The sequence below is a fragment of the Diadema setosum genome, chromosome 14, assembly GCF_964275005.1.
Source record: "Diadema setosum chromosome 14, eeDiaSeto1, whole genome shotgun sequence".
In the NCBI taxonomy this organism is placed as follows: domain Eukaryota; kingdom Metazoa; phylum Echinodermata; class Echinoidea; order Diadematoida; family Diadematidae; genus Diadema; species Diadema setosum.
In genome coordinates, this window is record NC_092698.1 from 10,473,608 (window position 1) to 10,499,667 (window position 26,060).

Below are 26,060 nucleotides of genomic sequence, written 5' to 3' on the forward strand. Positions count from 1 at the left end.
CTGATAAATTAGTGTCATTTTCATTATGATAATAATGATGATGATGATGATAATAATAACAGTGACATTAATATCATTATTATCATAATCATCATTATCATTATTGAATCACTGAATCACAGGTATCGTTTTTTATTCTTCTTCTTTTGTGACTGTAATTTTGGTTTTGCCATGTCCTGTTATTGTTTTCTAATCTTTTTGTATAAATAGCACCAGTGTGCTTAGAAAAACCAGTATAAAGTGCCATATGAATGCAACTATTATTATTATTATTATTATTATTATTATTATTATTATTATTATTATTATTATTATTATTATTATTACTACTACTATTACTATTACTATTATTATTATCATTATCATCATCATCATCATCATTATCATCATTATCATTATCATTATCATCATCGTCATCATCCTCGATAGTGGAACCCTAGATCACATGTATTATTACTACTACTTGTACTTCCACAGTGATCATTATCACTAATGAGCCCCCCTATTCACAATGGCTCTGAAACGCTGCGACATCACGGAGTATCAACTTGGAAAAGACGAGTGAAAAAACACACATACACATATACAGAATGGTGATACTTCAAGTATAAAATTATTTCATGTTTAATGACACTTCTCTGCCATAACAAATAGCTTCATCTCTCCCTCATGTTATGTACTTGATTTTATTTTTTGCATACAGTAGTTGTACTAACAAACACTTAATATTCTTATGAGCATGCACACAAAGACAGTCATACTTACATGGAACATGCATGTTGACAATATGCATAATCAACAATATGCATAATTATGTTTATTAATATATATATATATATATATATCATACAATTACACAGAAATTTATGAATACACTGCACCAAGTATGTTAGTCTCCACTGACATATCAGGCAAATAGCTTTGATAAATTAGAATAAGTTACCATGAAATTTCCACATAAGACTGTTTGCTGGCTGGCTCAGCAAATCACTTTGGCTGCTGTAGACTTTGGAAAAATGAAAGACCCACAGGATTCAAATGGAGAAGGCGACTTCTCCACAGTATCTTGCCCTACATACAGTACCTGGGTTGGGGTCATCCCACAGAGTACGATTGTATCGACAAGTTGACCTGATGGAGATACAGCATGCTGGAGAAGAGACACAGGGATATATCTTCTCAACAAATGTAAGAATACCTATACTTCAACAACTCCATCACTCTTATTAAACAAAAACAACAAATTAAATCACTTGGACAAATACATTATATCATAATTACGGAACACATTAGCATGAATTACTAGAGGAGCAGAGTAACCGGAGGAACGATGAATATAACTCAAACAATTTGCGCACAGATGACAGTGAATGTATAAACAAGAAAATAGGAAAATAAATATTACAAGTCATTTGTGTTTGAGATCACTAATTGCCCACATAAATTGAGGTGTAAATTTATATGCCCTGGTAATTTCTCAAATTATCACTGTTGTTTAGCTCACTATGAGCAGGATCCCAAAAATTCATATTTGTCACACAACTAAAAATATGAAGTAGGTTCCCTGACATGAATAGTTTCTGCATCTCCTACATACAAGACCTTGGTGAATGGACTGCTCCATTCACGGGAAGGTGTATTTTTTCTTCTTCTCAGAGGGTACAGTATGATTTCCATATTTTGTGCATTTCCACACTGAGCAAACTTGTCCCTCTTTGCAAGATAAGTTTGGAATGCCCCTGATTAAAGGAGTCATTCGTGACAAAAACTTGAGGCAATTTTTCAAATACATGATTATGTACTCAATATCACAACAGGCAAATTTACTATTGCATTCACATTTTATACATGCATTTCCTCTGAGAACAAAGTGCCGAGCTGTTTCATCCATCTGTGCATACTCATGAGGTTTCACTACCTGAATCTACTTTGGATGAATTAGTTGATGCTACGTTGGGCAGTCTTTCAGCGAAGCTATCTTGTTGTAAGGAACAACCTCATTGTACAGGAATGCGTAAATCTGTATTTGTTAGAAAACCAGTCTAATAATTCTTGATACATTGTACATTCCCAAAACCAGAAGAAAAGCAAACGGTTCTTAATCATTCAATGGCATTTTCCTGCATCACACAAGGAGCTGAAATACAAAAATGCAGTCAGAAAGCAAATTAAATAGAAAAGGAAGACGTCAAAACACGAGTTCCTCTAAGAAAAAAAAAAATCATCATGAATACAGTGTGCAGTCTTAACACACCTACTCATATGCACATTCATAAACTGAACACATACCTCATACCACACACATGTAGACACGCATACAATCCATCGTGTTAACTTTCTTATAAATAATGGCACACTGAATACTATCCACCACAGTAGAATTCATCAAAATGTTCATGACACAGTTTGGAAGAGCATTTCATGGACATACAGTGTAGAAGCATTATGAGTGGCACAGAGTGAAAGTAAAATGAAGCATAGCACATTAAAGGTATCGTACAGTTTTGGTTGAGACCTAATTTCAGGTTTCTAACATTTTTTTGGTGAAATAATGAGAAACCTCTTATGAAATATGAAAGAGCATGTAATTCTATGAGGAATTGAACATTTATTTGATGAAAATTGGTTTTGAAATGGCTGAGATATCAAAAAAAGAGTGATTCTAATAAAGTGTGTGACCCACACTTTATTACGATCGCTTTGTGTTTCTTTGTTTTTGGATGTTTCAGTCATTCCAAATCCGATTTTCATCAAATAAACTTTGAATTACTCTTAAAATGGTATGCTCTGTACTATATCATTAGAGTTTTCTAGGTATCTCGCAAAAAGTTAAAAGCCCAATTCTCATCTCCACTGTACCATCCCTTTAACCTTGGCTGGACAATTATTTTAATGAAATATTTATTTTCATCACTACATCCCACAGGTGTTTGTTTCTTACCCAACCAAACACATCTCAAAAATTATGTACCAATATAAAATTCTCTTAAATAATTAAATAAAAAAAAACAAGGAAAATGTTTGGTTTGAGCACTAACAAACTATCTGATTAGACCTTACTTCTGCGACTACAGACAAAAATCTTTCCTCCCATTCTATAAGCCATCCTATCCTCAAGCTTCATTGAATGAGATCAGAACTGGGGATTACTCTCATAAGCAATGCAGCCCTAGAATTGACTCTGACCTCTAACAAATCAAATCCTGACATCACCCCCACGGATTGTTGTGTTAAAGTTTGTGCTGAGGCAAAGGTCACTAAAATTCCTCCCAAAATAGCCCAAGTTAGTCCTTACTTCTATGAATGTATCCAGAACAGATGACCTTGTAACCTTCTCCATAATCTTCTCACATAGTAACCTAGTAAATCTGCCCTGTCAAAAAAATGTATTCCAAGCGAGTGTTATGGTATTCACTGTGTTGTTCCCTGTAATCCCACATGCACAGCTACACCATAAGACTCACTGTCTAAACTAATTCCACAAGAGTCTTGCATACTAAGACCAATTTTTGTGGGTATTTTTATTGCATCATTCTCACATCATCTGTACAGATGGATTATGATGGATTTCCAACGAAATCAAAGATAACCTGATAATTAGACATGGCAGCAGTGTGTGAGGGAAATTTGATGGATGGCTTCATGACATAGCATAAATATAAAATGCCTTTCATAACTTAAGTAGCAGTGGTATGAATACTACTGTGAACACTAAATACACTTTTCACAATCAGGTTTACAACATGTGAAAGATTTCTATAGTCATTTCAATCAAAGGTCAAATGTATTTAGTCTTCAATAAGTTAAGAACCTCTGAAATACATGTACTGGCAAAACTCACATCAACAATAAAACTCAAGAAAACTGTAGCACCAAGAGTGCAAAATTAGCAAGTTACATTTGTATTTCTGCTCTACAAGGAGACATGTACCTAGTCAACATGAAAGCATAGATTAAGCATTACAAAAGAATTTGATCATGGCTTTTCAAAATACTTAACAAAAAAAAAGGCTTCCAGGAAATGTTAAACATAGTTTCCATTAAAATCAAGGTGACAAAATTATGAAAAGCTGAGACCAGGGGAAAAACATGAAAAATGGATTACAGAATTACAGAATGACAATAGTTGACAAGAAAAAAAAAAATAAATGATTACAAGTCTTTCATTCTTACAGTAGAAAAGGAAGACAGTTTTCAATCGATACAGCAAATTACAGGTGTAAATCCACAATCAGGTGAATTACATTAGTGTAAATACTGAAATCATGTAACCAAGGCTTATATTATAAGAAGGAAATAGTGTATGTATTATCAATTACGTATAAAAAAAAGGTCTTATCTGCATCTATTTCATTTCCCTATTGACTGGGTTTCCATTTGATGGAGACTCTGAGGAGGATTTTTTTTTTTAATTGTCCACGTTGTTCCTGACATATTAACAAGACCAAGCAGGGGTCGCACTTAACTTTTTTTTTAACTAGCCAGGCGGACTACTTAGAATCAATTTTGACACTGACGCAATATTTTGGCTAGCCAGACGGACTAGTAACTTCAGAATTTTATGATTTTTAGCTAGTCCGATGTGATTTTGGGTGGCCAATGGCCAGCGGACCATCGCCAATTTCGAACCCTGCCAAGTCTTGGATGAGATATTCTTAACCCATTGAGGACGGTTTGATTTTGCTACAACATGCATTTCCCACAGACGCTTGCCCAAGTATATTCGGGACTCGTCCTCAATGGGTTAAAGGGACAGACTCCCCCCATACATGCATGTGGATTCAGTGAATGCACAAAGATGAGTAAATAAAAATACTTGGTGAAAGTTTGAGGATATCTGAATGGTTAATTCAAAAGTTGTGGCATCAAGTATTGGTAAAGTCCCATATTTACATGCTAGCATTTCTGATGGAGACTGTACTAACAATTTGTGAGTTCAGAATAGTACAATAATACAAAAAAAAAAAAGAAAAAAGAAGAACAAGATTTTCCCAATATGTTGTTTCTTACGACAAATGTGCATTCCCTGGACCCGCTCTTGTAAGGTACATTGTCATTTACTATCACACTGTAAACCACTTATCCTTCCAGTAAACATCCTTGCACAGGCTGTAAAATGCATTAAAGTGACTGTAGTCATAATTGTAAACATGATGGAAATATCATGTTACTCTAGATGTAGGCTACGGAGATTTTACACAAGATTCCAACTGACGCTGAGTAGATGAAATGACTACACACTGATATGCCACTACTGCAAATCAAGAAGCACACTTAATGTATGCACTGGCATTACTGAAGCTGCATAATTGGTGTACAATAGAGTCATCTAATTTTGTTCTTATAGAGCACCATGATAGATACATTGTAAGTACCTGGCAGGTAACACAGAGAGTTATAAAAAAAAATTTAAAAAAAATGTACATGGAGAGCATGATACCGCTACAATTAACATTCCTACTTTAGCTATATGATTTGAATGTACAGCTCGATGAAAATCAAAGTATGGCACTTTTTCCTATTAGTTTGCAATAAGAGACATCAGTCTCCACCTAAACACAAGAGACTAAAGCACAAGACAATAAGTAAAAATGCATGATTAAGGCTTTGCCCCTCAGGAGATATGATACGTTTTCATTTATCAATCACAAGCTTTCATTTTGACAATTAGAATAATTTCTCCTCACTTGCGCGGAACATGGAAGAAGCAGGGTCATTCTCATGTTCAAACCTACATCCCAACAGAGCAATGATTGGGAGTCCTTCAACCCACAAGCACAAAGATGAGAATAGAGTAAATATGCAATGCAATTAATGTACTGTACAAAGAAATATTTATAAATAAATAATAAAATGATACAAGCCTTCCTCTTTATTCATGTCACTGAATTATGCAGAGAACACTGCAAAGCTCTGCCGTAATCTGAACGCAATAGCACCTTGTTTAAGAAAATATGATCTTACATCTGTCATCTTCGTTACACAAGCTAAATGTGTTAATGAACCTAAACTCCCCCTGCATATAAATAGTTTGATAATGATGTACATGTAGACTTCTCATTTTGCCAGATATTTGTCTTCATAGAACAAAACATACAAAACAATACAAAATATTGCCTGTAACAAACCAGAAGCATTTGCATGGTCTGTAAATTGGTTAAAAGATATATATATGATTAGAGCTACAATTTGGCTCCTTAGATGCACTCTTCAATTATTTCACTTAGTTTGAACTATCTGACCAGTTAATCTGGTGTTTTTTGTTTGTTTGTTTGTTTGTTTGTTTTTTCTGGGGGGGGGGGGTGTCTGTTTTGTGGATAATTTGCCCAATAGTAGTTGAAGATGAAGCATTTCAGAGCTTTAATAGATAAAACTTTGCAATACCAGACTTTTGTGACTAGCGGGTGTAAAAGCACACTGCTTCTTGCAAAACCCTGGCTGAAAATTGTGACATACTCCATTCACTACCTCACAAAGAGTGCTCATGCAATATTTAATGTTGACCTTTCACCTTCACCCTACAAGACATAAAATGAGTGAATATCCTAGCAACGTATAGTTGAATCCGTTGTATGAAAAGTGTCTATCCACAGATCTAACACCTGCAAGCTACTTGAGTATCTGAACAATTTTCCTGTCATCCAGAATAATGTCAGAATTTGTCACAACTGATAAGCACTGCCATCACAGATCACTGTTTTGATCAGACAATAGTTAAGCTAGAGTTGTTTGGCTGTGAAATACGGCTCTACTCTAAAACCACTTTATAAAATGCCTCATTCAGACAATTCTCATTATTTGCAATCCTCTTAAACAAACAGAAACAAAACAGAAATACAGAGAACAGAGAAAGGAGTCCCGCAATTTGTCCAAAACATTTACTGCACCATGCCATCTAATCATCATCATCATCATCGTGAAATCTATAAATATATAGTATAAAAAATATGGATAGTCCAATACAACAAGCCATATGTGTACGTCAATTCTCTGTACACTGTTCCATTCAATCAGTCTATGTGCACTATAATCTCTCCTTATTTGTCCTTTGCTCCTCTATTTCTTTAGCTGCTATTTCTTTGTGTCCCGCTGCTCTTGGCCAATCACACTCCTCCACTTTCATTCTTTTCAAAATATGTGTTTGCATTAGCACTGTCTTCAATTTCCCTCTCTCTCTGCGATGTTTCCCTACATTGATATGTACACAATTTGAACGTTGGGCAGAAGGCAGCAACAAAACAGGGTGTAGTGTATGATCCTTAACATGAGATGATGAAAGCAGTGAAAGAATACCATCGCGGAAGGTGAAAGGGGCTACGCTGAGTCCTTTGCAAACCCAGGAGTGGTCCTTCATAACGACGTCTCATTGTGAGGCGGTCTCGATGCATGGTTTTCTTCCTCCAGCAGAGCTATTCTTTGCTTCAGCATCCGCACCTGAAACAGCAAACCAGTGCACACAGAGAGATCCTGAATCATTGCTGTCTAGTGTAATTCCATAATATCTTCACGTGGACTTCAGTTAATAGAGCTACATCAGTCTCACAGAATGGCAAGTATTATATCAAAATTGGACTTCATATAAAAAGTTATGAAATTTCAAAATATTACATGATTTCACACAATGGTGACATTTTTCTCAGCAGCAGCGAACCATTTGATTAGTCCAATTTGGAGCTCTCTTAGGCAGAACCATCTGAATTAGCTACTGTTTGCTTTTGCACAATATATACAAAAAAATAAGAAGAAACAATCACATATAATACAAATCAGATATCAGATGCATTGCATCTGATTTCATAACTTCTACTTCTTTACTACTACATTTTCTTTTTGAACATAAAATCAGAAAGAAAGTTTTCTAAACGTTGTAATATCCCCGCAATGATATTTGCATTCCTGTGCACAAACCATTGGGAGAGTTAGGAGTTGATGACATCATCTGTCAGCTAATTTGTATAGGTGGTTGCCACCGATATCCTTATTAACAGAAAACAAATTAAACTTTAAAAACCCACAATTTTGTTTCTTTATTTATGTTTTTGATGGAATTTTCTTCACCTTGTTCACAAAATTATTCTCTGTTTATAAACATCAACATGAATGAAAAGGGTATGGAATAGCATTTTTCTCTTCTTCCTTATATTCTCTCTTTATTTCTAACCATTCTCACAAACACCACATACTGTTTATAAACATCAACATGAATGAAAAGGGTATGGAAAAGCATTTTTCTCTTCTTCCTTATATTCTCTCTTTATTTCTAACCATTCTCACAAACACCACATAACTGCTTTAAATTCCAAAAACACTGGAAATAGGAACAGCAAAAATGTTTGACTTTTTTTGCTGGTAAGCTGGTAAGTAGATACGTACACAAAGCAAAATTGGACTAAAGCCAACAGGCAAATCTAAGTATCTAATGAAACTTGACCTCATTAACACACTTCCATGAATGCTCACAGTTGTAAATACTGACAGGGAGATTAAAAAAATATTGGATTTCTTTCTAGCAAACCAGTAAAAAGTAGACACAGATCTAAACTCTGTTCATAATTTACCTGTGTGTCGTGTCTTTCTACCATCGCCATCATCTGTGCTTCCAACTTCTTCAGTCTGCTCTGGTGCTTCTTCTTGGCCTTCTCATAAGCCGTCACCAATGCACTGCAGAGAAATGGCAATACCATGACAACACAAACAAAACTTAATACATTTGTTTCTTCGTTTGTTTGTGCTGTAGCTGCAAATAAGAAAGAATGCAATTTCATCTGTATCATAACGGACAATGTGTAAAAGGGACTAGCCTGGAGTTTTGAATCATTCTTCAATCACGTAACACGTCTCCCTTGATACTTGTGAATTCTAGATAAGAACAAAGAGAAAGAAACAAAGTGAAGCACTTGGGTATTTGTTCCAAATTCATCATACTCTGTACCACTGTCATGAATTGGCTTGAGCTCAGTTTATAGTGCTGCTGCCCCGTAAGGAGTAGATGATGGGTTCATATCAATGGATGGTTCCTTCTTATTCGCCTCATATATTTTCATACAGATTGCAAAAAAAGGATCTTACTTACAGAGAGTTACAGCAATACACAAAAACAAGAACACAAATGAATTAGGAGAAAAACATCTACTCACTATTACCTACTCTCTCCCAAATAATTCTTTCTTTCAAAGCAAAATTTGAAAGACATGTAAAATGAGCTGGTTCACAATTCTGTAAATCCTGGCAATTGTGTCTATGCAATCATAGATGACTATAGTTGTTTGAAGCTTTGCTGGAATATGTTACACATAGAATAGCTGTAAAGGAGGGTGTGTTTTCTGTCCCTTCATCGTTGGCATGTTCTGTCTACCTCTTGAAGCAACTTTCTTGTCACACAAGTGCAGTACTTAGTAGATATCAAGCTCTTGATTCTTTGAAGAAGTTTACCCGTTGAGGACAGGCTGATTTTGCAACAACACGCATTTCCAGTAGACACATGCCCGAGTATACTCGGGACTCGTCCGCAAAAGGGTTAAAGGGGATTGCCAGGCTAGGAAGACTTTTCTTTATCTGTTATCACTTTGAAAACTCATGGCAATGAGATACTTATAGCATGGCTATGATTTCTGTGAAAACCACAAAATAATTCATAGTTCATATGGAATTCATCAAGTATTCAGTCTCCGTGCATGACTTTTATCTGTCTGTGCATTTTGATAATGCATGCATGTGCACATTCAATCCTTATTGCTAATACATTTCTATGACCACTGTACCAACAATATACAGTATAGCAAAGGTTGCACACAGGCATGTGTTTGTGGGAATAGACCAGCTATAATATGCTGCACACTCCCATGGTGGTGACTATGACTGGGTGCATACAGGGGCCAACGATATTTCACTTCACATTTTATCAATTTCATCAAGTGATCCGTCAGCTATAATATGCTGCACACTCCCATGGTGGTTACTATGACTGGGTGCATACAGGGGCCAAAGATATTTCACTTTACATTTTATCAATTTCATCAAGTGATCCGTCGGACCAGAATATCAATATACAAAATTATTTCTTAACTATGAAATGCCAGTCCTAGGTCATTGAGAGTAAACACAAATTTCTTAGATTTTCTCTTTTTTGCTTTTTTGAAGGGGGGGGGGGGATATTACATACTGTACATTTTGTTGGAATAGTACATAACATTCCCTATCAATGAAAAAACACGAATGAACATACAAACTGTTTTACACAATGCATAATTTATGCAGTGTTTAAAAACATTGCAATGTGACTATTTTTTCTTCTCCTTGTCACTATTTTCCATATTTTTCTAACAGTGAAGAAGGAATTCACTCTGGAGCTCTCACCCTGAGGTAAGATGAGGATAGCTGTTTCAGATTATAAACAAGCAGCTGTGAAACACATTGACCAACCTGTTTGCTCTCTTGAGGTCGGCCACAAACTCAGCTGACTGCTGGTGCCGCATCTCCGAGTTCTTCTGCAGTTTCTCCAGGGTCATCACCAGCTCCTGGATGCGGGCCTTCAGCCGCTTCTCCCGCCGTAGCATCTCCGCTGCGTTGACAGGGAAGGCTGGGTCCTCCAGCATGCTCAGCTCTGCCAGGGTGATGGCAGGTGTGGTCACAGGGCCGCCACCCCCGCTGCTGCTGGTAGAGCCCTGGCGAGATTGGTGGTCAGCATCGTGCTGAGTGGTGGGATGGAGACATGAGATGGGGGATGAGTTTGGTGGCACCGACACCAAAAGGACCGAGTCATTCGAACATAACTTGAGACAAGAACAAATCATGGCCTTGATGGATAATTCCACATAAATACCTTCCACAGAAGTTTCCCAAAACCTCTCTAAATACCTATTGTCAGATGAAACACTGATCTTGGTCATGTGCATGCAATACGTTTCTGGGCGATCTGCACTATAAGAGTAACATCATCAATGACAAATGCTGCGTTACGACACCCGACATCTCATTATGCTACAGGGAAATTGGTTGAAGTTTATCATATTGACAGTGCCTGAATATTCACAATCACATAAAATCTTTGGTCACGACATAATGTTCATTCTATATTCATGTAAGACAACACAAAATGATTTTCCCATCCATTCTTTAACCAGAGAATAAATTTGCCAAGGGAATGTGAACACAATCTCCCTTGAGGATTGATATGATGATAGGAGGCCACTCAAGCCATAGAATCTAAAGTCGCTGTGACAGGGAGTCTGGAAGAAGCATATCTTACCTTCCCATTCTTCACCATGTTTTCCTTCCTGTTCTTGCTGGGAGATGACGACTGCTCCTCCCACGAGGAGCCAATGGAGTCCTTCACCTCCGACTTGAGGTGGTCGATCTGCACCCGGTAGGCCTGTTCCTGTGCCTCTCGGGAGCTCAGCTTCAGCTCAAGGGTCTTCTTCTCCTTCTCCAGCAGGTAGTACTGGGCCTTCAGCTCTGCTTTCTCCTCCTGAAGCACAGATGTGGGTGACAATGGATGACATTCAGCATAGCACAACATGATGACTGGTAATGATTGCATGCATACCTCTCTAGCCATGGATCCCCATTAGGCCTTCCAGTTCCATCTTAACAACTTGGAATTCCACGTCTCAAAAGAAACACTGATGCTAAGTTTGATTGAGTCCTACCATGGGTTTTTCAGAGATTCACAAAAATGCACTGTCAACGAGTTACAAAAAAACTGAAAAAGGAATGACAAACAAAAAGGCTCCAAGGAAAGACAGTTTTACAAAAATACGCCGAGAATGAATGAGTCAACAAATGGCCTCTGTAAAAATGGAAACGTCTATGTAAAGGAGCTGAGAATTTATGAGAAAGTGAATCACAAAAACAATTTGCAGTTTTCAGAGAATACCAAAATTCAGATGTGAGTTTCTTCAGTTTGTCTCCCTCTACAAATTAAATTTGTTAAGATCGCAACTGCTGATCTGTAAATTAACAAACATGTCAGAAAAAAGGAACCAGTGGGACTCAAACCTTTTCCTTTTTTCTGACGTGTTTGTTAATTTACAGATCAGCAGTTGCGATCTTAACAAATTTAATTTGTAGAGGGAGACAAACTGAAGAAACTCACACCTGAACCTTCACCCCTCTGAATAATATCCTTCTTTCATATACCAAAATTGTTTTGAATATTTTGTGTCTTGGCTACATTGATTGCAGACTGCCACTTTAACTGGCCCACCTTTAATGCTGTCAGTTCCTGCATGAGCACAGCATTCTCCAGGTCTAGACGCTGGCTGTCACAGCTGGGCGTGGACTCCTGGCTCATGGGGTCCACGTGGACCGACTCCAGCTCCATGACAGTGAGGCGGACGGCGGCCCGGTCGTTCTTCAGCTGCTGGATGTAGTCACGCAAACGCTGCTCGTCCTCCCGAGAGAATTCTGTGTCGCAGCTGCTCGCCGTGGAACTAGTAGTGCTGTACAAACACCAAGAAAGAGAAGTGTTAAGCTTCCTTTTATGAATACACAATAAAGCCAAGGAACAGACTTATCATTTTACATCAATGTTGGCAAATTCCCATAAGATAAAAAGGACTGGGTCAATTTTCTTTTCATTGGATGCAAGCTGCATTGGAGCTGTCTTTCCAACAATCTCCATAAAATTGTACCAAACTAGCAGAAGGCATGCTTGGTTATGTGAAGCCGAAAAAAGGCATATTTGAATAAAACCTACAGGAAAAGTTGATTATGACACAAGGATCAGATGTTTACATACTGGCAGTAATCCAGACCACCTTTGCGATCCAGGATTTTTTTTTTTTTTTTTGCAGGAGTACCATTGGCAAGCTGCATGTATTTGAGGTATGCATACGTGCCCTGAGTGCGCGTTCCAGGCGCAGCATGCAGGAAGCTGATGAGGTAGACTCTGAGACACTAAAAAAAGGCTTCGTTATCATTGGGAAATAGGGCGCTTTTCAGCATGTGTATATGGGTGGAAATGAGCTGCTTGGCAGAGGTCTGCACTCTTTAAGTGCTTTTCTAGTTGAGCATGTAATTGTTGTTAAGTCATCTCTTTTAACTGTCACAATTTCAGACAATGGCGCTGTTGCATAATATCCATTTTTTTTCTTATTCAAATACCTCCACTTTTATATTCAAACTCATATGTCCATAGGTCTGTAAGGTAGGTACATTATGTAAGATGGAATGAATGCAATATTCCTTTTCCATAACTGCTCCAGAAATCATAACTCTTGCTAGAGGCAAAGCTTTGAAATGAATCTTGATTTTAAGTCGAACTAGATGACAAACGACTTTTCTATTAACTACCCCACTAGAAATGGGATGTCTTCAAATCTATTGAGAGGTTCTTGTATGGTAATGCAAGGCAATGCAATACAGTTCATTTAATCCTCCAATAAGAACACTACAGGAAATTCAGTGCTGGATTTTTACATACATGAATGATGGTGTTTGGATAAAATCATGATGGACAGGATTTATGTCAGATTTTGGGTAGTCTCAAGAACATCTGCCAAGAAAGCATGCAGAAAAAATGACTGGCTAGAATGCATGACCACCAGGAAGAAAGCTGGGATGCACCATGGCACTCACCTTGTGTGACTATGTGAAGAGACGTCTTCCCAGGGCTGCAGCGGCACGTGGCAGATCATCGTGCCACAACTCCTGTCTAACCTCTGCAGCAAAGCTTTGGCAATGTTCTCAGATGTCTTCCGGTTGTCATGGACACGTTTCAGCATCGACGTCGTTTCCTCTGAATCTTCCCCCGACCCTTCTGAGCTCTCTGTACATAAAGGGGAAAAGAATATGAAGTGGAACATTGAACATAGCATAGTTCAAAGATTTATACTGACCATGCTACACTTAGAATATGCACTAGTACAAAGAAATACATTGGCATCAACCTATAGTATAATATGAATATACAGTTCAGCCAGCGATCAAGTTCCCCCTAGATCGCGATCACGGGCGATCAGTGATCACATACGCGATCATTGATTGTATGCAATTCGGCATACAATCAATTGATTGCGACATATCGCGTATGCGATCACTGATCGCCCGTGATCGCGATCTAGGGGGAACTGTATAATACATATGCCCCTCTGCTAGTATTGGGTAAGAACAACAAATGAATCCTTGAAATTCCTGCTTTATAGATTAGGTATTTGAAGGATCCCAGTTAAAGCTTGGACACTGCCATTCTAGGGTGCCAAAGGAATTCATCCTTGGGCTATGTCTTGTTTTCATCTGCAGCAACTGCTTGACTTACAAAATGCGGGATAACTGGCCCAGCAGTCCATGGAGCACTCCAAAATGAATAAAGTGAGTAAAAGTTCTCTTTACGTCAACATGTTGAAGCATGAGACAAGCTACTGATGCATAACATTTCTGTAAACTTGTTCACACCAAATTGGAAACATTGGCCTGGATTTTTCCCACAACACCAGCAAAGCTAAGTGCATGACTAAACTCACCCATACCCATGCCGACCCCTGCTGCCTTACAGTTGGCCAGAAGGACTGACTGCTCACTGTCTTTCAGGGCCATGAGCACCTCCAGCGCCTCAATGGTCTGCTCGCTGTAGTTCAGGGCCAGCTGGAGGGCGGTGTTGTTGGACTCGTACTTGCCCACCAGCATGGTGAGGCGGTCAGCGTTGGCCTTGCTCTCCTCCAGCGAGAGCTGCAGCAGGTCGTTCTGGCACTGCAGGTGCTCGATCTTGCTGGCCAGCCGCTCCAACTCCACCTCGATCTCCCGGGCCTTGCTCTCGGGCACGGCCAGCCCGTAGCTGGACAGTGTCTGTAGGATCTCCTGGATACTCGAGCAGGACTGCAGCGAGTGTGCCAGGTGCTCTGCCACCTTGGGGTTGCTGATCTGAATTTTTACGATACAATGTTATCAGTGTTTGAGAGAAACATATCTCTCCTCTGATCTGTAATTACAGTCTGACTGAAAGAAACATCACAATATGTGACCGTGCATCACAAAACGAACAAAAAGTCACACACACTGATTTTGTGTGAGGACTGAAAATAGGTGAAATGGGTCAACCTAGCCGATCTTGACTTTTTCATACTTTCTGAAATAGCAAGTCTTCTACATTATACTAAAATTTGGGATCATAAAATGGGCAGGAAAGTGTGTTTTTCAGCAGCTTATCTCAAACATTTTTTGGTAGAATAGTGCAATTAGGTGTGTCTTAAGAGACCACTTTTCATTTCTTAAAAACCTTGTACACACTCTTCACTTTCAACTCTTAATAACTTTTGAAAGGATGATGCTACTGCTTTGAAAGTTGGCATTAGTTATGGACAGAATGTGTTGATAAGGCATGCTCAATTTCAGTTTAATCTGATAATCCCTTCATTGTTGTTACTCTGGCGGTTTACATCCTGTTTTTTGCCCCATTCATCGCACAGCCAGCACGGCTTGGTGAAGATTAAGCGCTTGAATAGACACTGTACTTCAAAGCCTCTTTTCTCAGTTCACACTTTTCCTGAGTGTGTGCTTTCTTTCCAATATTTAGATATGTTAGGAGAGTTCCTTTGATTTGAGTTTTACATCATTTTAAAGCTTAGAGTCTGCTCTTTCAGAATATGCTCTTAACTAAAATTTCATGTCTGGTGACTTTCTGTTTGTTTTGTGATGCAGGGTTACATATGAAGTTAACAGTTATGTCCCAAAGTACACTGTATTTTACATATCCTCACATATACTGTAAAACATGATATATTCGCGGCATGAATTTTTCGCGAATTGGAGCCGACGGCCTTTTTTGCGGCATGAAATTTTCGCGAACTGCTACTAGCATTCAATGCACATAGTGTAGACAAGAACTTTCATGTGCATTTTAATTTCGCGAATCCTGGTGCTCACAAAATTCGCGAAATTAAAATGCACACGAATATTCCTCGTTTTACAGTAAGCCATGTACTTTGCCTTGATTGCATAGAATCTCTGTAATTCTCAAGTTGAGATAATAACTGTAAAATGGGGCAACTCTGAATGCCCATGTGATCATTTTAAAGAACTCATAGAGGAAAGCTGCATCCACAGTGTATCAGTCATAAGTGGTAATCATGCAGTTAATCTAGTAAAAAGGTGAGATTGATATCCCTCGATAACTAATTGTATAGTCTGAAGAAAGCAAAGATTTTGCTACCAAATGCTACTACATGTGCTTTGGGCTTATAAGCAACTTACAAAGATGCTAGCACATCTGAAAGATAATCTGCACATGTTGCAAGTGAAAACTCACCCCAATGTTATTGATATCTGATCCCAACACACAGCGATCACGATTGTTCCTGACGCTGTTGGTGCTCACATTCCGTGCCGGCTTTAACCTCACCCTCTCTGCAACTTTCGCCACCGGCTGGTCGGTTCGCCGGTCGGTCCCGCTCAGGCTCATTTCCCCCGTGCTGGGGTTGACGTTGTGGGCCGAGGGGGAGGGGGATGGAGAAGGCGAGGGGGAAGGTGAAGGGCCCGGAGAGTGGCGAAGGTTGGGGGAGTTGAGTTGCTCGGCTGATGAGGAAGACGTGTAACCACCAAGTTTCTGGTTGTTGGCATGAAGGATGCTCTGGAGTTCTCGTACCTGGCCACAGCAAAAAGAAAAGCACAGACAATTTTACTTTAACCAACGATATAAGGTACAGTGACTTACTTTTATTCACAAACCTAATGTAAGATCACTGCAGGCAGCAAGCTCAAGCTTTTCAACTCTTCAAGAAATATCTTGTGCCTGGCAGTTTCCTGGAGAGGAAAACGGTATGTCCCATCTTTCAACTGATCGATAGCAATAAATGATTTAACTGGGTTTACTCCTACTCTTTGCAAAACACAGTGGGATCTTATCTCGAATAATCTTGTACCCGCTCATGGCATGTCCACATACAGTCCTGCCCTAGAGAAAAGAGTGTTTAGCAATTGAGCCAGCCCACCCTGCCTGGAGAAGACATTACACAGGGTCATACACATATGACTGACTAATATCTGCCAAAGAAAAGTATGGGATAGTTACATTGTATCTGCATCTGAAATGCAATTCACCACCACGCGGAAGTTTAATATGTGTATGGTAAAATTGGGGAAACAGGGGGCCTGTTGCACAAAATTACTATTATGGTAACTTTGCCATCCAATGGTAATTTCCATAGAATTGTTGATTTTGATTGGCTGTTGAGTATTGTTGCCATGGTAGTAACCATTGGTTAACCATTGGTTGGCAAAGTTACCATAATAGTAATTTTATGCAACGGGCCCCTGTTTGCCCAATTTTACCATACACATATCAAACTTCAGCGTGGTGGTGAATTGTACTTCAGATGAACAGGAGAGGATATTACTCAAGCTAACTCACACCTAAAATATGAAAGTTTTGAAACTCAAATGTTTCTCATTGTTCTTACAATTTAGTGATATTAGTAGCAAGCACACAAAGGAAATTGTCATAAGTGCCTTATTGAACTGCGCCCAATTCTTTGCTCATCTCCCTTTTGGACATTTAATCAGTAAAAATACAATGAATCCTTTGCATCAAATTATTGGTTTTCTAACAAATGTAGCAATGATGACAATTAGTAAGAAAGAGGTCGCAGTTGTGAAATCACTGTCTAGAAGCATTGGTGAGTTTAGTTTTTGCTTATTTGTGTGAGTACATATCACTGGGAGAGGTGTGATGTGATTGCCTCCTCCAATCTGAGAGTATTCTGTGAAAATATGTAAAACTTCAAGAAATTTTCTATTCTGTGTCTGATTTCACTGAAACTCCTGTCATTATCTGATTTACTCTATTAAAGTCAACTTGAACAGAGCGTAGAATTGTACTTTAAAGGGACTGTACAGTTCTGGTTGACGTGAGGATTTAGCTTTTAATGTTTTGCGAGATATTCAGAAACCACTCTATGAGGTGTCAAAGAGCATGCATTTATAGGAGTATCGAAAGTTTATTTGATGAAAATCAGTTTTGAAATGGCCGAGATATCCAAAAGCAAGGTGAAACAAAGAGATCCCTATAAAAGGCGTGGCCTGTCGCCTTTTATTATTATCACTTTGTTGAATATCTCGGCCATTTGAAAACCAATTTTCATCAAATAAATGTTGAATCCTTCTTAAAATTACATGCTCTTTCATATTTCATAACAGGTTTCTCATTATCTCACTTAGGAATGTTATAAACTGGAATCCCCACCTCAACCAGTACTGTCTTTTGAAATTTCAGCGAGGGCGCAAGAGTGCTCAGTTTTGAATACACCCACCTTCTTTCTCAGCTTGTCTCTCTCGTCCCTCATGCCCATGAAGCTGGCCTTGAGTTTGTGCATCTCTTCCTCCTTGAGGCTGAGAGATGAGTTCAACGTCTCATTCTCCTCCCGCAGCAGGCTGACCTCCTGCTCCAGGCTGCTCCGCCTCCGCGTCTCCAGGTGCAGCTGCCGGTGGCTGTGGTGGCCATTGGGCGTGGTGCGGTGGCTCTGCGGGGACTGGGCCTCCACACTGTCTAGGTCCAGGCTCTCTACCTCTTGGACTGCCTACAGGGGAATTAACAGCAGAAGCTTATCATTTGCACAGACTACAAATGTGCAATGAATGATATTATAGGCTGGCCATTGGCAAGTTGACATGATGTAAGTTATCACCATACCGTATGTGCGCTTTCGTGGACAAGCCTTTATTTCATTAAAAAAAAGTGCCTGTTTATATTCACAGTTTATTATATCTTGGTTTATTCTACACTGTCATCTAAAGTTGTAGCAAGGAAGTGATATAAAAAGAAAATATCAATTTGCAGTACAGCTACACTGTATGTTTGTTGGAAACTAATGTCAAATAGACACAAAAATTCACAAAAATCAATATATTTCCGACAAGTGTACAATATGTATACATTTCAATATACAAACAAATCGAAAACAATTGAAAATTACAACCTTGACATATATTGAATAAATATATTAATGATAATAACCTTCAAATTACCAATCACATGCTGCATTTGACATTATCAATAAATTTCTTTGAAATCAATTCAGACATCCTACATTTTTGCATTTGATGCCCTTAACACTGGGCCACCTTGATTTACTCATTAATTCTAGTCTAGACAAGTCATTTCCATTCTGATGGTGAGCATTTTTAGGAGAATGATATTAGGAGTGTTCATTGACCAACACTGCAGTCACTAACCTCCTTATTGACTCTGACCTGAAATGAATTGATCAGTATATAATGTATATGGCAAGGCGCATGCTGCATGAAGTATGAGGTGTGTCCAAAACCAAAAAATCCTGACACAATATGACAGATACATGTGAGCAGGTTTCCATAAACCAGATCTTGCAAAGCATAGTGTGCTACACCCTAATCCCTCTCAGTATCACTATACTATACATATACACACTCACAATGTAACATGTATGTCCTGTGTGTGAGTATCACCATAACAGCCATAAACAGAGTCACCAAACATCAATTTACTGATTTTGGAATGTCTCATTTCTTCAGACTATAAGCTGCCCAATGATGTATAATATTTCCATCTCTATTTCCAAACACCTACCACAGCAATGGCACGAAAGCTGGCCAGCAAATAAATAACTCAGAGCAAATAAGCTTTGAAAGAGTGCAGTCAGGCATGCAGACATTCAAGTACAATAGGTCACTTCCAAAAACACTTCTGCGACAGTCTTCAGAAAACAATCCTAGACTTGATACATACAAAATGTATAAAAAGAGCAGGTACCCAGTAGATAAGATTTTTGTATCAGGACAATTACATGTACCTCCCCCCCCCCCCCCCCCCCCCCCCCAGCTAAAAGCTGGTTAGTGATAAGGCTAGAGTAAACATTAGGGTTAGGGTTTGATTTAGGGTTAGAGTTTGGGCTAGCGATAGGTTTAGGTTCAGGATTTAGGATTAGGGTTAGGGTCAGGGGAAGGGTCTTGGGTAATTGCCCAGGGGGTAATTGCCCTAGACCCAAGATTTTAATTTTAAACGAAAGATTTATCTTTTAAAAAAATCATTCCTGACATTTTTGTCATTTACAATGTTTAACTCTTTATGAGGGTAACATGGTTGTGAGTCATATTCACAATGATGTCATTGGAACTTTTGAAGTAGTAGTTCAGAGTGGGATAGGCAGTATTGATAGAATTGATGCGTGAGATAAAATCTTTATATTACACCATTACATGTATGACACACACCAGGGGAAATGTACCTGTAGTATTTTACAATAGGGTGAACTAAGGCTTGCGCAGTTATGCATAGCATTTGACCCCATTAAGGTGTACACAGACTTGGGAAGAAATAATGGGTTTCAAAGAACACAAAGCACAATATTGACTGTAAAGGGTCTTTTCTTTGTACACTATAAAATTACAGAGCCTTGTGTACCCCTGGCCCGGCAGTTAAACTTCAGCTGTGTATCAATTTGACAACAATATCAAAACTTTTGACATCATAGCATTTAACATTATAATAACCCCTACTATTTCTATGCACAAAAAATATATATATAACAGAGTAGAATAAAGCAGTTGATTTCATACCTTTGGCCATGCTTATAGTAAGATTTTGCATGAACACCACAATTTCATAAAAAAAAAAAAAACCCACACATGAGCCATAGGAAAATTTATGTGAGACTCACACTAGCAATCAGAGAAGGAATTTATGCTCCATGTTTCAGAGGCATTTTAGAGTCCACTGGTATGCCTTCTGTCCACAATTATTTTCTCTTTATGGCATAATAGTCTTCATCTTTCAGCTTGACCTTTCTCATATTCAGCAAGAGTGGTTTAACCGCATACTTTAACATCTTTTTAATATTCTAAATATTAGATTAAGGGGAGTAATATCTTACTGAGTAGTTAGATAGGCCTTCAACTTTGACCATATGACCTTTGACACTTGACATCATTCCCAAATTATTGAGGTTACAATGATATTCTCTGAGGCAAGAACTAGGATATATGGATGCTTACAGAGACAGATGACAGCGTGGTGGGTGGGGGGAAATTGCCTTCAGTGCTGATAACTTATAGAAGCATCACATTCTGATACACAAAGTACATGCATCATACTGGTAATGATATTATATTGCTGACGAACCTGGGCAGCATTTCATGAAATTTGTCAGTCACTGACAACTGTTTTAAAGTTATAGAAATCCTTGCATCTGATTGGCTGAGAGCAAATTTGTCAGTGAAAATTATCACTGACAAAACACTTGATAAAATGTCCCACAAAGAGGGGTACTTCTATTATGATCCTGTTTGATGCCAAATCTCACAGTTTTGGGCAATATCTACCTTCCTCCACAACACAAATTAATATCTAACAGATTATCTATCAGTGGAAAAATGAGGAAAGAAAATGGGATTCCATCGGGATTTGAACCCGACACCTCCGGACTGCTAGCCCAGTGCTCTACCGACTGAGATATAGAAAGCCCTAGTTCAGTGTTCGTCCCAGAAACCCTAAATTCTCAATGCTCGAATGGTCAGAAGCTATAGCAGTGTGTTTGTGTGTGACACACACATACACACTTGAACCTGGCATAAACCCAAAGGATAATTCAACTTGGGGATAAATGCGAGGGATCACCGAAGTAATGCAGCTTTTTGAAAAAGTAACAAATAGAAACAGAAGAAAACTGACCAGAAATGAATATAATTTATTATTAGTCTTTCTGTCACTCCTCTCTGATATGTAGTAAACTATATGGGGATGAGACTATGCCTAAACTCTAACTTTGTTGACAGAGAAACAAAACTTGCAGCCATTTCTACATACACTGTAGTTTCATTTTGAAGTACAAATTGTTAAACATACGAATAGAGAAACTTGATTATCTCACCTGTAACGTTCTTTGTTTAATTTCTTCTGAGGCAGAAGTGAGTTTCTCAACTTCTTGCTCCGCCGACTCGATGTGCTTGCGGTACGTGTCGGCCACCTTGCGCCCCTCCATTGCACATTCTAACTCCCCTACCACGCGGGAGAGCTCTGCTCCAAGGTCATTGCACTGATCTGCAATGTAGAATGAACACGAGGAGGTGGGGTAAGAATGATTACATAGTTACAGTAAGGATGTCCCCATCTACCCTGATACACTCCCATCTCCTGTCTTCCTGTTTGCACCATAATTTCAGACACAAACTTTCAATCCATGGGGAACACCAGAAAAAGAAAACTCTGATGGATGTATATGACAGGCATATCACATGCTTTCCAATCACGGAAGGAACAGCTACAGTAGGGGGGGGGGGGGAGGTGGGCATTTTATGAAGCGTTTTGTCAGATATTTTTTTCTTACATATTTGCTCTCAGCCGATCAGATGCAAGAGTTTCAGTAGCTCACAACAGTATGTCAGAAAAAAAAAAAAAATCTGACAAAATGCTTCATGATATGCCCCCCAGGTTGATTGGAGAATTTAAAAAAAGAAGAAAAGGCTACTGAAAAGGCCTCAATGCCAAGTGCTCAGAGAGAAATATATTTTTTTTTCTACTAGAGAACCTGCCTGACCATTAGTGACTTGTGATCTACGCCCTTGAATACCAGTAAAAATGGGTCAATGCCAGAAAATCAACACGTTAACCTTAAATTCAATGGGGTTCCAAAGACTTTTTGAGAGCACATTAAGAGTTCCCCTTGAAATCAGTTCTTTTTTATAATCATTTTGTCTGCTTTCAGCTCAATACTAAACCTTGCTCTTTACAAAACAGCAGCTTAGAAACACCAATGCTTCCATGTCAGCATTGAGCAGATGTTGTATTTGATGTTTGTACCCATTTCAGAAACCATTTATACCACAATATATGAAATACTTCAGAGATGTTGAACACATTGTATTTGTGCTTGAAGGTTTGCATTTGAAAACAAGCAGCAAAACATATCAAATGGCTTGCATTCAATTAGAGTCATGTCAAATGGAGTGGTGCTCTCCTATTATTTCATTATCACTAAAATGGTTCTCATTTTGTCATTAATCACTTTCCATTTCTTACAGGGAAATGTGAGCTGGTGCAAATGTGTGTCTGGTCCTTTAAATCTAATCAACACATGCATCATTATGGATGGCAAGTCTACACTCTGTTATGGTCTCTCTGATGACTGGTGGGAAATTCTCCAGAAATCAGGCTTAATTTGCCAAACGTAATGCAATTTCCTGCACATACACTTGATGCTTGCTAGCTTTGAATGATTGACAGCAAAGAGTGGCTGAATTCCCGTAAGACTACTACTGTACCAAGAATACTGAACAGACTCCATATATGTCCACAAACCTGGTACATGTACCTCCAACTTTCATGGACATATTGTCATGGACGTATTGTCACTACAAATATAATCAAGTTCTGAGTTTTCTTTTCCATTATGACTTAAATATATCTTTACTTTGAAGTCAAAAGCTACTCAATATTGGATCCAGAATAAACTTTAATGCATCTAGAAGAAATACAGATTTGTCATGAGAGTTGCTTAGGCCATTATCAGTGCCCTAAGTTACAGTGGTAATACATGCCATGTGTATAAGGGGAAATATAATTTGTGTAATTTTACACACAAGCAGTTTTGAGTGTTCCTGTGTAGGGCTTGGGCCAGTATTACAGATAAGAGGGAAATGGAAATATAATGCACTGAAGTCCAAGACTGAGCTGAGCAAGACATGTATTTGTAGGAAAAGAGAAATCTATTCATAAATTTCCATGATATACAATTGGAGGACACATTGTTTTCTTCATATCTTAAAGGGGTGATACAGTTTTGGTTGAGATAGGGCTTTTTTGTGAGATGATTAGAAACAACTTTTTACCTACTGAAAGAGCATACAATTCTAGGAGGAATTCAAAGCTTATTTGATGAAAATCAGTTTTGAAATGGCCATGATATCCAAAACAAAGTGATCCTGACAACAGTCGGAACCCACCTTTTATTAGGATCACTTTGTTTCACTTTGTTTTTTGATGTCTCAGCCATTTCAATATTGATTTTCAGGAAATAAACTTTGAATTCCTCTTACAATTGTATGCTCTTTAATTTTTCATGCACGGTTTCTATCTTACCTTGCAAAGTTCAAAAGCTGAATCCCATCTCAACCAAAACTATACCATTCCTTGAATCATGGACTTCTGTTGGTATATGTATTCTTCTTTTTTTTTCCTTTGGTGCTTTATTAATGCTGAAGAAACAAAATGACATCAGCCCGTATCTACACCTGAGACTCACGAGGCAATTACCTCAAAATGCCATCATGCAGCAGTACCCAGCTGAGCTTCATGAATCTCGGGCTACTCACTACTGCATTGACTACATTATGTATGATATGCTTACTATGGACAGGCATATATGTACCTGGGTAAATGTGTTAATACGAAAAGTCACACTGTGTGAGATTACCCTGTACATTCATACATATCCTTGGCAATACTTGACAGAATTTTGTTTTTCCTTTCACAATGTAAAGCACTGAATTGATAACACATAACGTTTGTGACTGTTGGACATATCTCTGCAATTAATTCCACTATTCAGGTGCAATGTTAAATTTACAACTGCAATGTACTACCGGGTATTTTTCTACAAACTAAACAGCACACATTTATTATAGTTCACTATTTTACCTATATTGTACTCCTATAAAGATAACTCATGTTGGTCACATTCATTCTGAAACAGTGAAAGCTCTATCCAATGTACTGTATGGTTGTTCACATACTGCTTTAAACAGAAAAAAAAACAAACTGATACATTCCACATTCTGAGTGTTTATCAAAAGGTCAAGAGAATATCATAAGAGGGGTCAAGTGAGGACTGCTGAGGGCCTGGTCTTACCTATGTTTGCTGCCGAATCAGTCTCAGGACAGCTGCTGTCATTACAGCTCCCTCCACTGTTACTCATGTTGCTTGGAGGACTGGAGGCAGATTGGGAGAATTCATCCTCCTCTCTGTAGGAAGGATGGAGAAAAAGGAAAAGGGAAAAGATGAAAGAGGGGTCATACTGAAGATAGTCACCTCCAGTTTGAAGCAGCTGCTAATACAATGTTGTACAAAGAATTGCTCAGAAATCATTTCAAGAACAGAAGAAAGTAAATCAATGCTGACAACAAACACGCATACATACGATATTAAAAACAAAACAAAACTTGAGTGTATAAAACATTATATGGATTAGGCATTTGTCTAAGTTGTTAAAAATAATACCCGGCATGTTAAGTAGCTTCAAATAAAAGCTTTTATATGCCTTCAAGATTATTGGCCTGAAACCAGATCATCAGGCTGTTTGAACTTGATTTCTACACAATACAAACAGGACAAAAGTGACTTTATGTCAACATTGCATCAAGCCTATTTTTTATGGAGTAGTGTATACTGTAATAATAGATCTTGTGTACTGACTGATCTTGACATAGAATAATTTCTTTATCATTTTCCATCTTCATACTGAGGCAGTTGGCAGACAAGCATAAACAGTGATGGTATCCATCAGCCAGTGCAAGGCAAAATATAGAAAAAGGTATAAAAATAGCAGAAAGCAGGTCAATGCCATCAGCATGACACCCTGTCATAGCTATCCCACATGTACAGTTGATGGAAACCTATTGATTACCAGCTACAAAAATAGGGAGTGAAATTTAAGAGTGCTGACCTTTCCTTTTGACCTCTACCATTATTTGCCCTGAATCTCTCTAAGTTGCCCTAAATACTCCATTTTAACAGAGAATGGAGACATTCTTGAATTGATGAACACGTTGCAAATGACAAAATCAATGCTTAACTCAACCACAACACACAACACACTGCACCTTGACGTACTAATAACAAAGCTTTTGATGTTAGCTCCCTCCAAATGCTGAAAAAAAAAGTATGCAAAGAAAGAGAACCCTATTTCCATCATATTTCACATGATGTTCAATAGCTGCGGATGTTTAAGGGCAATTCCACGGTAACTCGCGTTACAAATAATGGGTACATTTATGGGATAATGTGCCAATGTCTTTGTAATTGGTAGGATCTACAAGTTACTTTTTTCATCATGGGTTAAGTAGACATACACCAACCAAATGAATCCAAAAAGAAAAA

At 38.3% G+C, this 26,060-nt stretch overlaps 1 protein-coding gene across 1 annotated transcript in view; it reads right to left on the reverse strand.

The window, feature by feature from the left end:
* Positions 1 to 7,005: 7,005 nt before the first annotated feature.
* The window catches only part of LOC140237692 (colorectal mutant cancer protein-like), a 41,867-nt gene continuing 22,812 nt past the window's right edge, over positions 7,006 to 26,060 (reverse strand). The window contains exons 4-14 of the mRNA XM_072317619.1: positions 24,813 to 24,925; positions 21,837 to 22,006; positions 18,243 to 18,509; positions 16,244 to 16,579; positions 14,469 to 14,859; positions 13,579 to 13,768; positions 12,206 to 12,440; positions 11,249 to 11,467; positions 10,423 to 10,691; positions 8,559 to 8,661; positions 7,006 to 7,434 (exon numbers count right to left, since the gene is read on the reverse strand). Coding sequence (XP_072173720.1) covers positions 7,351 to 7,434; positions 8,559 to 8,661; positions 10,423 to 10,691; positions 11,249 to 11,467; positions 12,206 to 12,440; positions 13,579 to 13,768; positions 14,469 to 14,859; positions 16,244 to 16,579; positions 18,243 to 18,509; positions 21,837 to 22,006; positions 24,813 to 24,925 — 2,377 coding nt within the window. The 3' untranslated portion in view covers positions 7,006 to 7,350. The remainder of the gene's footprint in view (positions 7,435 to 8,558; positions 8,662 to 10,422; positions 10,692 to 11,248; positions 11,468 to 12,205; positions 12,441 to 13,578; positions 13,769 to 14,468; positions 14,860 to 16,243; positions 16,580 to 18,242; positions 18,510 to 21,836; positions 22,007 to 24,812; positions 24,926 to 26,060) is intronic.